The sequence below is a fragment of the Lithobates pipiens genome, unplaced genomic scaffold (assembly GCF_037356315.1).
Source record: "Lithobates pipiens isolate NorthernLeopardFrog02 unplaced genomic scaffold, aLitPip1_a1.2 Scaffold_22, whole genome shotgun sequence".
NCBI lineage: Eukaryota > Metazoa > Chordata > Amphibia > Anura > Ranidae > Lithobates > Lithobates pipiens.
In genome coordinates this window covers 52,855,798-52,871,865 of record NW_027507784.1, presented here as the reverse complement: position 1 = coordinate 52,871,865, position 16,068 = coordinate 52,855,798, and the positions used below count along the sequence as shown (strand labels likewise).

Here is a 16,068-nt window from a genome sequence, read left to right as displayed (position 1 = left end):
TAGCGATTCACACCTAAATACTAAATAAATAAAGTGCAGTACTCCTAAATGCAAAATCCCTACATCCAAGCAAATTCATTAGTACAACCCACTGGAGAGATACTTCACCATTCAGACATTGATCTTAGTAACAGCCATTGTGATTAATACAGGGTGGGCATTTTATAGCTACCCGCTACTTGTTCAGACCTGTAATCCAGTTATTGGCAGCAGTAATTCTTCCAGCACTGACTTATTTTAGGCTGTGAGATGTCAAGTCACAAGCTGCCAAGGGCTGCCAAGGGCTGCAAAGAAAGATAAGCAGGAAGATGTAAAAAGATGTGTCACAAAAAACCATGTCCATCGATGGCAGCTCCGAGAAGCAGTCTCAGGGCTTTTGGATGACTACACAAGGGGATATATTTACCATGAATAAAATACATATAATTCTCATGCACCTATCTTAAAGGTTGTTTTTGTTAAAATAAATGTTCTGGGGAAAAGGTCCCTTTAATCTGTAGAGGCATATTTACAACCTTTATCTAAATAATATATTTCCATTACTAATAAGATGTCTTTGAGTAGAAATGTAATTTTATTTAAATTTTCTGTGATTGCCTAATTTATTTGCCCTGATGAATTTGACAAAATCATAAATCTGCATAATCAATATCAATCATTGTCATACAGTATGTACCATTATCATTGAACCCATAATCTGTTTGTGTGCGTTTTCGTGACTTATATTAGTGGTATAGTGCTACTGAGTAGAACTGTGGGCAGGCTATGGACATTAAAATATTTGCATATTCCTAACCAGTAAAAAAAAAAAAAAACAAGCCCGCATTAAACATTGTAGCTTGATGCACTGTGGAACAATTAATTCTCAAAGCTCACAAGGAATGCATGCATTAGTTCCAGTTCAGTATCTGTTCTCTCTTGATACTGTGTACCCGCTCTTTGTTTATATTGGGGATTAAAAGACTGGCAGGTGAGAGGAAAAGTCCCAAGCCTGGAATTGAACTCTAAAGTTTATTACTACTAAAGTTCTAATTTAGGTTTTGGGTAAATGTGCTTGTTTGGTGATTTGAAAGACAATTTATTTTATTTTATGTAACCACAGAGGGCTATTACAAAGTTATAAAAGTGACCTTGTTAATCAGGTGTAGTTCTCATAACTTAGAGAAATGAATAATTGCATATCTAAATTGAATAGATTGGATTTGATAAAGTCACTGATTGTGAGTCTTATTCTTGGATAGATTTTTAGATCAAAATCAGCAGATTGGATACATTTGAGGATATACTGTATGTTAAAGTACTGCATGGATTTTATCAGTGTATTAAATAACAGCAGTTTGTAGCGTGTAAAAACATGTAACAGGATATAGGTTTGTTACGGGATTATGCTCTGTAGAGATTCAGACAGATTTGTACTGTGTGATGCACAATTACTGACACATGGAAGGTGCACTGATATTAACCTGTGTTCACAACCATTCATATGCAGGACAGTTTTGGAGAAAAGAAAAAAAGTTTATACTCCCCCCCCTTTTTTTCCTATAGTAATTTAGGCTCAGTTTCATATAATTTTTGTGGGGCTTTATCCAATTGCATCTCCTTTTAAAGGGTAATTAAAGGGAAGAAGGCTTGAGAGAGATTCCCAATGGTTAGCAAGTATTACATGGACGTGCTGACCAATGACCACTCGCCATTGCTAACATTATGGTGCTTGTAGACTCCAGGACTATTTAGTGCAGCATTTTAAGGACCATTACAGTGTCTCTATAGCCTCTTCTTCTGTCATCATAGAAAGGATGAACCACCACTCCAAAGTAATCCTCGAGGACTGAAGCTCTGTCTCCTATTGATAAGCCCCAGGTGCTGACCATTACACACACCATGAGCAAACAAGCAGGACAAAACTCTGGATAGCCGCACACTGGAAAAATACTTGAAATCCCATCTTTAATTGAAACAATGTGGGTCACATCAAAACAAATTAAAAAAATACACAGCAAAAGAATAACAGGGTACAGGAAAGTTGACGCGTTTCGCACCATAATCAGTGCTTACTCAAGGCTTACTCATAGCTATGAGTAAGCACTGATTACGGTGCGAAACGTGTCAACATTTTCCTGTACCCTGTTATTCTTTTGCTGTGGATTTTTTGATTTAGTTTTGATGTGACCCACGTTGTTTCAATTAAAGATGCAATTTCAAGTCTTTTTCCAGTGTGCTGCTATCCAGAGTTTTTTCCTGCTTGTTTGCTTCTGTCATCATAGCCAGACCACAATACCCAGTGATGGTATGAGGAGTATGTGTTCTTCACCGATGATACAATGCTCCAGCCTAGCTGCCATCTGCCCCAACTACCATGACAGGAAGGGGGAAGTCAACATCATCATAGATCCCCCTAAACTCTGACACCAGTCAGCAGTGGATACTTAGGTGGGGAGATGTGATTGAGCTGGTGTGGACGGGAATTATGCAGACACTGTCATCTATAAAAGTGACAGTGAAGTTGATTTACCTGGAGAGCACAAAATCTGGTGCAGCTCGACATAGAAACCAATAAGCTTCCAGGTTTAATTGTCAAAACCCTAATTGAACAAGCTGGAGTTGGAAGCTAATTGGCTACCATGCACAGCTGCATCAAATTGTGCGCTCTCTACCTTTAGTAAACCGACCCCAGTATCTTATTAAAATGTAATTATGACCAGGCTATAGACTCTTAAATATTTATATTCTCAACAATAAGTAAAGTAGCTTTAAAACAAACCCTTGCTTATGTCTTTACCTGTGCACACCGTGGAGCTATTTTCTTCACAATTCTCAGCAGAAACACTAAAGTGATTGTCTAGATGACCTCAGCTTCTCCTGCTCCTACTTCCCAACAGTTCTCAGCAGCTCAGTTTAGCCCACCTCTCCCTTTCAGAAGTAACTTAGCTGGTATTCAGCATTTTAATTTCTAATGCATACACAGAGTGGGAGCTCTGGAAAAGGGATGGGGGATTAGGAGCAGCCAAGAGTGCTACAGTGCTTTTTGTTAATGCTTCTGCTGTGAAATTTGAGGGTCAATTGTGCTACAGCACCTGCAGCTACAGAGATGAATAAGGGTTTGTTTTAAAGCTCATTTAATGCTTGTTAGGAATATGCAAATACTTGAATGTCCAAATCATGGCCATGGGTTTATTTTAAAGTGACACTTTCTTTTGCTGATGCCTTTCTCTTTAAAGCCCAACTCTGGGCATGATTACCTTAGAAGGTTAAATATGCCTGCATGACAGCATTTGGGATTAAGGAACAGGAAAGTTTGGCCGCTGTGAACCTGTTATGGTAATTGTGCCCAAAGTTGGCCTTTAGGGTCAAAAAACCTAGCTGATCTAAAAATTAAAAGATACACATGGGAACTGATAGGTGTTTTGCTATTCTTTTTTGGGGCTCCAAAATGCTCCATTTAACTATATCAAATGCATCAAACTTCCTAGTATCAGATAAGGATCAAATCTCGTTGGGTACTTTTTACTCAGTTCTTTATGGGTTCATGCTGTATGTTTTGTCATTCATCGTTATCCTTCTTTATTTTACTGTGTCTTTGTTGTGTGTGTCTCTAACAGGCTCATCATCTCATCTCTGTTCCTCCCTCATCTTCCTCCCTTGGCCTCTGTTAAAGTTCGTTGAAGTTTTTGAGGTAGTGTAAAAAATAAGAGCTTGGACTCTAGATTCTTGTTTCTCTATGTGTGTGTGTATTAGCTTACTATTAGTGTATGTTAGGTTATTGCATGTCACTAACAGAATCAATACAACATTGTCCAGGAGCAGATTGGTTTTTATTCAAGTCAAATAGACCATTATTAAAAGACTGTGTCTGTCAGAGATAAAGCTATTGATTATTCAATGGCTTAGCTGTAATAGTCTTTTAATTATGGGTATGATACACTAAATTGTTGAAAGTCTGTGCTATATCCAGTATCATCCCTTGAATATGGAAGTCATAGATTGAATCTGGAATGTAGTTAAGTCAAGCACTTGTAATCATTATTATTGGTAAAGATAATAATAATATAAATAATAATAATAATCTAGCCAATTCTGTCTTTATTAAAAAAAAAAAAACAACCTGCTCCTAAGTTAATGTTTACTAGAATTCCATAGCTGTCTGCCATATGTCACCATGTCTACATACTTTATGGGGGACAGGCTTAACTTGTATTTGCAGTGTTAAATCATACATGAGACAGGGACGCTCAAGAACAGGTTTTACACACTACACTTTTATTCAGACAGTAAAAATTGCAATGCACACAGGCGTTGTACAACAAGCCCATTGCATAAAGAACCACTTACTAAAAGACTCAACAACACTTTGAGAGCTGCTTCAGCAAAATGAATGGTATGAAGGGTTGTGAAAGGTTATAACTGTAGGTTGGCTATGTGGGCAACATTTTCAGTTGTTGGACATTGTGGAAAAGGGTATTTGGTTTTTCAAATGTAAACTCCAGGTAAAGATGCCAAATGCCTTGTTGAAATGCATATAGGTAAGCTGGCTTAGTTGCTAAAGGGGTTGTCACTCTCTTCAGCCAGTCTTGCGATCCAAGCAAACCCTACAGGCAAAACAGCCAGGTCCAGTATTGTTCCAGGATCTGCTGAAGCCTGTAATTAAAAATTGGAAGAGCAGCATGTTAGGGAGGGATAAGGTCCTCCCTCTGCTTGCCTATGCTGAAAGTGTGTTTCTGACAGCACCATGTAAAGCAGTAGAGAATCATTTTTGACTTAGAGTGCTGACCTTCCTCATCTCAGTGTGAATGTTGCTGTGCAGGGGATTATAGAAAGGCTGATGACAAGACAGATTTAGGTACTTATGTTAGCTCTGTATAAAAATACATGTAACTAAATAAATGATGTTGTTTTATATTCATCTAGAGTTCAGGTTAACACATGTCACATTTTCTTTTTTCATATTATTAATAGCATACACATAACATGTCCAAATTATGCTTGTTGTAATACCTGGAGATCAGCCAAGTCATAGTGTTTGCTATATTTGTTGTTTCTATGGTTGTATTAGGGCCTGGTGCACAATATGTAATTCATTGTTTATTAAAATATTCAGTGTAGATACCAATGCATTGCATAATGCTGAGTATACAAAAGAGAACGTATATGCCGCAAAGACTTGCATTCAGAACACAACATTTTTTTCTTTGGGCTATTGTACAATCTGGACCCTTTGGTTTTGCTCACAAAGTAGGACTTATATAAACATAACCCATAGTTTTGAAGGTAAAAATTGAAAAGGAATTGAAAGTGGCAAAACATTTGCCCCCCTATGACGTTTTTTTGAAGACTGAGCATGTTAGCAGCCCACGCACAGTTTAAGTCTTCTTTTAAGGTTAAAGGAAAAGTGAATACCCCTTTGCAATAAGGGTTTCCAGCAGATTAGAGTGGTCAGAAATTCTTTTTTTTTTTTTTTTTTTTTTTTTTTTTTTTTTTGCCACATCAGTGTTTCTATACCAGAGACTAGGTTCAGCTTATCGCTCACTCGTGTCTCATTCTCTGTTCCACATCATTGTAGCATATTTAGTTATATAAGTTTTAAGCTTAATATAGTCACCTAAGGATTTTATAACATTTAATTTAAGTACAAAAGTAGTAAAAAAAAATCCCCTAGTATTTACGTGCTACACACATACCAGTGTCTATTATCCTGGTATCTCATATCTATTACAATTTTTTCTTTTTCCTTTTTCTTTTTTCCCTCCTTCCCTTTCTCTCCCTACTCCTCCCCCCCCCCCCCCCCTCCAATCCCAAATCTATTAAAAGACACACACTAAGCAAAGAATGCCTAGTACAAATAAATGAAGGAACTATATAGGCTAAGAGACGCTTTTTACAATAATTTATAGGGGAATCCCCAATCTTCCCAATCCGGGACCCCATATCTTTTTAAATTTCTTGGCGTTACCCTGCTTAATAAAAAAAACCCTTTCATTGCCTATAGTTTTCCTTATATTATCCAACCATGTATCTGATAGTGGACTAGAGTATGCCTGCCAATTCTGGGCAATTAATTTCCTTGCCTGGAAAAGGCATCTAGTAACTGGTTCAAATATATTTTTAGGGATTTTATATCCCTCCGGTATAGCCAACAAACAAGTCCTTGCTGTTGCCTCCAATGTCAACCCGAATATTTCATTCACATGGTCTATAACTTGTGTCCAGTATCTGAACAGTTTCGGGCACCTCCAAAACATATGAATGAAATCCCCAACCCGACCACATCTGGGGCACTGATCATTATCCCTCCATCCCATTTTAAACATTTTCCTAGGCGTGTAATATGCCTGGTGGAAAAAAAAAAGTTGAGAAGCTTTCTGTGCCGGAGAAATAGAGACCTTGGTTCCCTGTTCCATTATCCAGTCCCATTCCGGAATGGACAACGGACCCACATCTCTCTCCCATTTCCCTTTACTTTTAATCATACCGCTTCTGTCTAGTAGTTTATCTCCCAACCTGTTATATAGGAATGAGATCAATCCTTTGAGCGTGTCTCTAGACATAATTTGAGATAGCACCGGGATCTCGATCAACTGTATCTCCTGTGATCTAAATTGAGCCTGGATTGCGTGTCTGACCTGAAAGTACTTATAAAGCGAGTGATTTGATAAAGAGAATTCAGACCTTAGATCCATGAATGATCTAATATCTGAGTCTTGGAGCATTTGCGCTAGTTTATCTAACCCTTGGTTTACCCACTCCTTACATTTTTCCACCTTAAATAACTCATTTAAATTTCTATTGTCCCATAGGGGGGCCAACACAGATACCTGTTGGTATCCTAACAAGGCCTTAGCTGTTTTCCAGATTTTAGCAATCTGGGTGATCGTTGGACAACGCATATTAAACGAGTTTGCTTCAAGCGCTTCCATAAGCGTGTTATGTGGGCACCCTAACATTAATAGCCTATGACAGGGATTGGCTTCGTTTTTTGTTATTGCCCCAGCTAAGTGTTGCAATTGGGCCGCTAGGTAGTAAAGTCTGGGATGTGGAATCGCCAACCCCCCTTCTTCCAGCGGCAGCTGCAAAGTTCGTAAACTAATCCTCGATGGACCCTTTTTCCATATACAGGATCTAAATAAAGCTTCTATTTTCTTGAACCACTTTTCCCCGATCCATAGAGGTGAGTTATGGAGGACATACAAGATTTGAGGAAGCCATACCATCTTGATCAGGTTGCAGCGGCCCGCCATTGAAAGGGGGAGGCGGCTCCAAATATCAGCCTTTTGTTTTAACTTTACTAAAAGGGGGGATAGATTATCATCTAAATAAGAATTTACATCCCTAGTAATCCACACCCCCAGATATTTAAACTTCTCGACTTGTTTCAAGTTCCCGATGTCCTGGGGAGCACAAATATATCCACTTTCCAGTGGTAATATAGCAGATTTATCCCAATTAATGGTTAATCCTGATATATAACCAAATTCTCTGATCATCTTCATTACCACTTTCAGTGAGGCTTGAGTATCCCCTAGGAAAAGTAAAATATCATCGGCAAACAATGCCATTTTTTCCTCTACCTGTCCTCTTCTAAATCCCTGTATATCAGGACTGGCCCTAATGGCTATAGCTAGCGGCTCCACTGCCATAACAAACAATAAGGGGGAGAGGGGGCACCCCTGCCTCGTGCCTCGTTCCAACAGAAATGTTTCAGAAAGCTCATTATTAATTTTAATTTTCGCTCTTGGATCCGTATATAACAATTTTATCCATTTAATAAATTTTGGTCCAAACCCAAATCTAACAAGCACATTAAATAGGTATACCCATTCGAGACTGTCGAATGCTTTAGCTGCATCCAGGGTCAAAACTGCTCTGGAGTCCCCATTGTCCACCAAAACCTGTGTATTCAAAAAAAGTCTACGTATGTTAACGCTAGTAGACCTATTCGGGATAAAACCCGACTGGTCGGGATGAATGAGCTTTTGGACACTTCTTTTTAAGCGTGTTGCAAGCACTTTCGCTAGAATTTTTACGTCCGACCCCAACAACGAGATCGGGCGGTATGAGGCCGGGTCCATAGAGTCTTTGTCCTCTTTGGGAATAACCACTATTGTGGCTTCCAACATCGAAGAGGGCAGAGCTCCACACTCAAAGGAATGTCTCAATGTCTCCAGCAGTTGTGGCAGCAGGACCCCTCCATATCTCTTGTAGACCTCGATTGGCAAACCATCTGGTCCTGGTGCTTTTAAGTTAGACATCCCTGCCACTGCACTTTGGAGTTCCTCAATAGTAATCGGGGCCTCCAATACTGCTAGATCCTCTAGTGTTACTGTTGGCATATTCAGATTCCCCAGAAAAGCAGCTATAGCTCCCCCTTCACTCCCCCCTTGGGACTTATACAGTGAACTGTAATAATGGTAAAATACATTATTAATAGTGGATGTTTCAGACGTAATCTCCCCCTCTGGTGTCCTAATCGCCAATATCGCTGGAGGGGCCGTATTTGCTTTAATCAGCAGGGACAGCATTCGTCCCACTCTCTCTCCCTCCCCAAAGTTTGCTTGTTTCTGCAATATACATTTATTTTCTATCTTACGCCTAGTAATTGTCTTGAATTCTTGCTGTTTATCAAGCCAAACCTTCTGGGTAGTAGGGTTCGGGTTTACAGTATACTGTCTTTCTGTCTCTAGCACCGCCTTAGTAACTTCCTCTTCCTGTTTTTTCAATTCGGCCCTATTCCTAGCAGTTGATTGAATAAAAAGACCTCTTAAAAAGGCTTTTAAAGAATCCCAAACAACTCCTACTGGCGCTGTACCTACATTGATATTAATGAACTCCTTTAAGTCAGTTGTCACCCGGTCCGCGTCTTTTATTAATTCCAGCCAAGCAGGGTCGATTTTCCATTGGCTAGGACCTTGTTTCTTGCCAATGCAAAATGTCAATATTAGGGGGGAGTGGTCCGAGATACTTCTTGGACCATATTCTATCTCATCCACTCGTGGCATCGCACTACTATTCAGCAAAGCCATATCGAGTCTCGATAGTGTAGAGAAGGAGGTTGAGTAACATGAGTATTGTCGCTCCCTCGGATACCGAGTGCGCCATGCATCGTATAACCCTGCCTCACTTAGGAAGCGGGCTAGCCTCGTGGAATCTTTCACTATTGATGTATTTACGATTGGGAACCTGTCCATAGATTTATCCAAAACTTCATTAAAATCCCCTACTACTATCACAGGGATATCAGGTTTATCTATTACAAAAGATAATAACTCATATAAAACCTCTAATTTAAATGGAGGAGGGATATATATGTTGGCTATCACGTAGGGATTATTTTCAATTTGGCAATATAAGAAAATATATCTACCCTTTTCATCTATACAACTATTATGGCAAAGAAACCGAACCGCCCTATCGACAAGAATGCTAACCCCTCTTGCATAGGTTGAAAATACGGAGTGGAACTGGGTCTGGTATTTCCGACCTTGCAGACACCGAATCGTATCACCTGTTAAGTGCGTCTCCTGAAGACACAATACTCCGGGTCCTTTGCCCTCTAAAGCTGACAAAACCACTTTTCTTTTGGTCGGATCTCCCAGACCCCGCACATTCCATGATACTATCTTAATTCTTTTCGCCTGCATCACCACTTAGCGATCTGCAATTTGGGCAGGACTCTCAAAAACCATATAAAGAATAATGAATAAGAAAAGAAAAAAAAAAAAAAAAAAATAAATAAAAAATTCCCTTCCCTATCCCTTTCCTGCCAATCAACAACCCGCATATTAGGTGGTCTAGGCCAAGAAACGCAAAGGGAAGGAGAAAAAGAAAATGGTGAGAGATATACAAACATGATAATACCAAAAAATTCTCTCTCTCCCTTTTTCCCCTTAGTTTTACACATGTGTATCCTATATTCTACATAATAGTGCATCTCAAAATTTGTGTATCTTTGTATTATTTTGGTAGCAAAATAAAAGGTATGTGTCCTATGCTCTACATAATGGTGCTTCTCAAAATTTATGTATCCTTGTATTATTTTGGTGGCAAAATAAAAGGTATGTGTCCTATACTTTACATAATAGTGCTTCTCAAAATTTGTGTATCCTTGTATTATTTTTATTACTCTTCCCTTTCCCCACCTTCCCATCCCGTCTCTCCCTCCTCCCCTTTTACCAAACCCCCTCCCCCATCCCCCCCCCCCCTCGCCCCATAGGGCTACCCCCTGGGGGTATATTTGTGACCTTCTCACGACACTCCCACCACTCACCCATACCAATCCTACTGGGTGCTTTCACCCAGAATCTACCCCCACTCACGGGGACCTCTTGTCCCCCACTACAAATACTAAATTACCCTCAACCCATCCTTATTGCTCAACCCCCGCCCCCACCTACATTGTGCAATATACAAAATATAGCAAATTTACAACTAATACACTCCTTATTTCTACCTACCCCCCCAAAATATATAACCCTAAGTCCTTTGGAATCCACCCAACTACCCTGCAATGTGCACCTATAGATCCTTTTTTGTTTCATCTAGCCATTGGGATGCCTCTCCTGGCGTATTGAAAAAGAGCATTTTCCCTAATGCCTTCACCCTTAAACGCGCTGGATATAGGAGCGCATAATCTAGCTTAAATTTAACCATTTCTCGTTTGACTGGTATAAATTCGGCTCTTCTTTTCTGGAGGTCAGGGGAGAAATCAGGGTACAAGGAGACCCCAGCTCCTTTATATCTGATGTCTCCCCTCATTCTAGCCTCTCGTAATAAGGACACTTTATCCTGGTAATTGAGGATCTTAAGCATTATGGGCCTAGGGCGCTCCCCCACCTGGCGAGCTTTTACCGGGGTACGGTGTGCCCGTTCTATTGCAAATGTCGGGGTAAATGTTGCGGTCCCAAAAAGTTCTCGGAACCACCCCTCAAGGAAACCAATCAAATTAGTCCCCTCGCAGTGTTCGGGAAGGCCTAGTACTCTGATATTATTTCTTCGATTTCTGTTCTCCATCTCATCGAGTTTATCCGCTTGTATATTGACTATTTTCTTAAGTGCTTCAACTTCCTGCCTCACTGGTCTCAGCTCATCTTCTATTGTGCTCATACGTTCCTCAAGTTCAGTAGTTCTTAATATAGTCCTATTCAGTTCCTGCCTCATAGTCAATAGTTCCTCCTTTATATGTCTTAGCTGCACATCAAAATTTGATATCGAATCTTTGCATTCCTTAATTGCGTTAAAAATGTCTCTTAATGTAGGTTCCTCGTCCAGGTTACCTGTCATTAGTAAATGAGAGCTGGTTGTTTCTGGATTTGTTGTCACTATTCCTACTTTACTTCCCCCTCCCTTGCTGCCCCCCAATTTAGCAGCTATTGGGGTGGGGGGGTTAACCACCGACTGGCCTTGGCTCCTTCTATCGGCCGAGGAGTTTTTAATATCTTTATTGTCTTTATTATGTAGATTTGCCTGCTGGAGGCTTGATTTACTGGGTGAAGCTGGACCAGAGTGAGCATAGCGCTCCAGTTTTGCCGCCGCCGATGCCGAGGCCATTTGATTACTTTTGTCCTTGGCAGCCCGCGTGATTTGTTGACCCTCTGAGGGTGTTTGCACCTCAGGGGATCTTTTTCTTGACATAATTAGGTTAAACAGATTATATGACCGCGTATAAGCCCGCCTTACCAGTCAAAAAAAAGGAATTTTCAAGGGGAAGGGGACCACGATGTTATGGCGTCACTCCTAATGTAGATGACACTCCCTTATTTATTTATCAGAAGGGGCAATATTAATCAGCAGCTGGCCTCCAACCTCCGCAGACAGCCCCACCGCCAAAGACTCATTGCCGTATATTGATATATTTATACTAATGTATATATGCTTATATTCACAATATATAATCAAAGTGGAGCATAACAGTCAGTGGTTTACTTCGTTAATAATTTAAGGCCAAAGGAAGAGAGGCACTTATCCCAATTGCCAGTACGTAGCCTCACAGAACCATTGGAACAATAACAGGGTATTCAGAAACTTCCTCTCACTTCTCCATAGTATTAGGCAGTCAATGCAGTTGTGTATTTATTGCCACTTATCTTAGTGCTGGTCCGTAGTCATACAGCGCTCAACCGGTCTGTGCAGGATATCCAGGTTGTCCAGATCTTCCAGATCTTCCTCTCTCTCCTCCAAAACTTTCGGACAAGCAGCGCTGTCAGTGTATGTTTCGCTTCACTTAACAGCTAATCTGGTTGAAAGGTAACGAGCAGCGAGCGAAAAAGGAGGGGGGCGGGGGGGGTGGAAACTCGACACAGGAGTCCCCTCTCGTCAATACATCCGCCAAACAACCCACTGCCCAGAGCCTATAGTGGATAACGGGCCCGCCGTACGTGACTGCACATCAAGCTCATTCGGAGCAGGGGGAGAGACTTTACGGCGTCACAAGGAGCTCGGGGCCGCATGAAGTCTCGCGAGATCTCCAGCGGCACTCTCGGCTCCTGCTCAAACAGCCCGGTATAGATAACAGCCACCCCCGTGCTCCGACAAGGCAGGAAAAGGCAGAGGAGAAAAAAGGAACGCTCGAGCTCGGAGGTACCAGCCACAGCGGCTCAGGTTAAAATGTCAAACATTTAGACAATATATGGATAGGCATAGAAGCCTATCAGCAACCATACTACCATATAAACTCTATATACTGAGGGCTTCAGGCGGCATCAGGTAGTCCAGGTAGGATCAAAGCGAGGGCATCAAAGCAGGCCGGGCAGCACGGGATAGAGCAACACCATGCTCTCACTCTCCACACACCTCCCCACCCATCCACATCCGGTCACTCCCCCCTGTGGGGAGACCAGAGTGGTCAGAAATTCTAGTTTAGGAATCTTTTCCTTTATCTAGGTTATGGTATACCTAGTAGAACTTAGTCACAATTAACTCAGTTTGTTCTGTAATGTTAAAAATGTTTGAACACTCAGTCAAGTAACTTCCTCAGTTCTAATGGGTGTTGGAAACATAGAGTACCCCACCATTAATAGATACATGGGTATCTCAGTTACCTTAATCCAGTCACCATGGTGTCATGTAATGTTTCAAAGCAAATGTTGGTTATCCAAGAACTTAAATTAGAAGTAAACTCATCCATAAAACAGTTACCTTTCTGGAACTTGCCGGAAATGTAACACTCCCATTGGTTGTGCTCTCAACCAAACTGTGAAACCATCCAGTGACTGGTGTCATAACTGATCACATGTGCAGCATCATGGCAGTTGTAGATTAAATAGAGGCCAAGATGGCCACTTCCTTGGCTGAAAACGATAGGAGGGTTTACTTCCACTTTAATAAGAGATGTGAATTCTGGGACAGATGTTAAATATTTGGTTTAAATGGCTGAATGTGTGAATTTTGATCAAATAGCTGCAGTATAGATGTTACAATGGTATTGTATTTGGGTAAAAGATAATATTGAAGGCCTTTACCCCTGTTTAGGTGAGGACTCAGCAGTCAAGTCAGTCTGAAGGTGATAGGAGATTTTGTTAAAGTGGTTGTAAACCCAAAAAAATAAAAAAAATAATAAAACCTGCAAGATAAAGGCATAATAAGCTAGTATGCATTGCACACTAGCTTGTTATGTATTACGTACCTTAGATCAAAGCCCCTGCAGCAGTCCTCATTCACCAATCTGGCCGGCGACATCTCTCCTGAAGTTACTTCTGGGTATCACAGGCTCTGGCGCTGTGATTGGCCAGAGCCGCTATAACATCACTCCCGCACATGCGCTCAGGAGCCGCCAGTAACAGCGCAGTCTAACTGAAGCAACGGCATGTACGCTTCAGTTTGCTTCAGTGGGCATGTGCTGATGATGTCGGCACATGCAAATACAGAGGATATCTCCTAAACCATTCAGGTTTAGGAGATATCCAGGGTAGCTACAGGTAAGCCTTATTATAGGCTTACTTGTAGCAAAAAGTGTGTTTGTAAGGGTTTACAACCACTTTAAGAACAGTGATATGCAGATTTTGCACAAAGAGTACAACTTCTTCACAAGAGGTGTGAAAGAGGCCATCTACGTCAAAGTGGAGCAGACACAATTACAATGCAATGCTCTGCAGAGGAATTGCAAGACCAGGAGTTGATGAGTTCATCTCCTTGGCTTAGTGCCAAAACATGTTTGTCATAGGTAGCTGGCAGTTTGATTATTAAACCCATTTTGAAACCAAGATTAAGATCTAGAACACAGTTGCATGTGGCTCATGTGCAGTAAAACAATGTGGGTGCTCTGTTACAGCCTATGCTATCACATTTATTCCATGGGTTCATTATCTGTCAGATCAAGATTTGATCTCCACCCAACCTTTTCTCAAATCTCCCATTTTACCCTGATTGGAGCCTTTTCCTACCTTGCATCTTGTCCTTCCAATATTTATCCAGTACGTCCATTTTTTGCAAGGATGTATTCTTTCATGGCAAACCTGCTGGTATGTTCTGTTATCAGGAATGAAAGACCCATGGTTATGCCTCCCTAGCAGTTAGGCATCCATCACCATTCTAAACTTTCTTCTGAGAGGTCTAGCACTATCTTATCTCTTGATAGCTTGTCTCTTGAAGTTCTTCATCGGTAGTTCACACATGGAAAGGCATCATACATCTAAAGCGGACAACGTTTTGTAGGATCATTTTTACCCTATTGACTTATTGTTTCTTAAAAAAACTTTTATAATATTTTTATACAACACAAAGTAAGAAACAGTCTTGACTTCTAAAGCCTTTATGGAAAGGATATTGCCCATTTCACCTTGTGGATGAAAGTTTAATGGGCATATTATGCAACAGACTGTATATTTTCAGCTGTGAAGTATAAATGATGAATTCCATTTTGTACAGGTTCTCAAAGCTGAGCATTTATCTATATGTTTTTCTACAGGCTTTGTGTGAATTAAAAAACGTGTTTGATTTGTTTGTCAATGTAATACATTTTTAAAAAAATATAAGCTACAAAACAGAGAGATAGCAATGCAATATTGATAGATTATTATGTATCTATTTGAACAGGGCCTGTTTAATATGGATAATTTTAGTGGTAATTCTTATACAGCTGTAAATGGTGTAAAACCACATGATAAATCTGCCCTTTCTAGATTTATAATATTATGACTGCTCGAATTTTTACTATTTTAACTTATTTTGTTCTTACAAATTTTAATCCAATTGTAATTAGATCTAACAAAATATAAACCCTTTGAAACATTAATCTAGACCTTATATCACTGCATTAAGTGAAAGCTTCTGCTTTTTAAGAGTAAAAAATCTTTGTCCAACAAACACAATTTTATGAAGATATAGTTTTCTGTTTTTTAAAACTATTATTCAGTAAGGCAAAAATAAATGTTCGAAGTCAAGTAACTGAAAGTAGCCAAACGGAATCACTAATGTAACTAATGTAAACTGAAATCTGGTTACTAGCCTTTATTGCAACATTACCATTTCTGCTTATGCTGTAATTTATTGCTTTGCTTTGCTGTGTGTCACTTTTAAATTTATTTTATATTGTGTATGATTTTTCCCACTTTTAAATGACATTGTGTATTTTTCAGCAGGTCAGCTTGTGTCCCCGCAATCTGCTCCCTCTTGCATTGAACATAAGAACGATGTCAGTCGAGAAAACAGCACTCTTGACGTTACCAAGGTAAGCACCGTATAATAAAAGAAACAAAAGATAATTAGACATGAAATAAAAATCAAAGATTTTTCCAGTAAGAAGATGAGTGTGGTTCAAAGCATAGCTTGTCAAACGGATTATTTACTTGGTTTTAATAATTCAATTAGGACTTTTTTTTTTCAAAACCAAGTGTACACAGTGTACCATCATTCTTATCATTAATTGATTTTTCTTTTATAATTCTCTTTCTAAATGTAATGTTAAGATTATAGTTGGTATGCATTATTTAGATGCCTTAGGAATATAAATGATCCCCAGGTATAGTCAAAGCATGTGGTTGAGGTCCCAGTCCTGTCCTGAACCAAATTATGGGGGGTTCCCAGTGTAGAATTGGACCACAGCATTTTCAGTTTTGGATGCATGGTAGTAATTTAAAACCA

The 16,068-nt window shown here is 39.9% G+C and overlaps 1 protein-coding gene across 5 annotated transcripts in view; it reads left to right on the top strand.

The window, feature by feature from the left end:
- SLC4A10 (solute carrier family 4 member 10) overlaps nucleotides 1-16,068 on the top strand; it is a 381,585-nt gene that overhangs the window by 259,199 nt on the left and 106,318 nt on the right. For 4 of the 5 annotated variants that reach the window (XM_077447587.1, XM_077447583.1, XM_077447586.1 and 1 more), the window contains exon 7: nucleotides 15,564-15,655. In XM_077447587.1, coding sequence (XP_077303713.1) covers nucleotides 15,564-15,655 — 92 coding nt within the window. The remainder of the gene's footprint in view (nucleotides 1-15,563; nucleotides 15,656-16,068) is intronic. The other variant, XM_077447585.1, reaches the window with a different exon arrangement.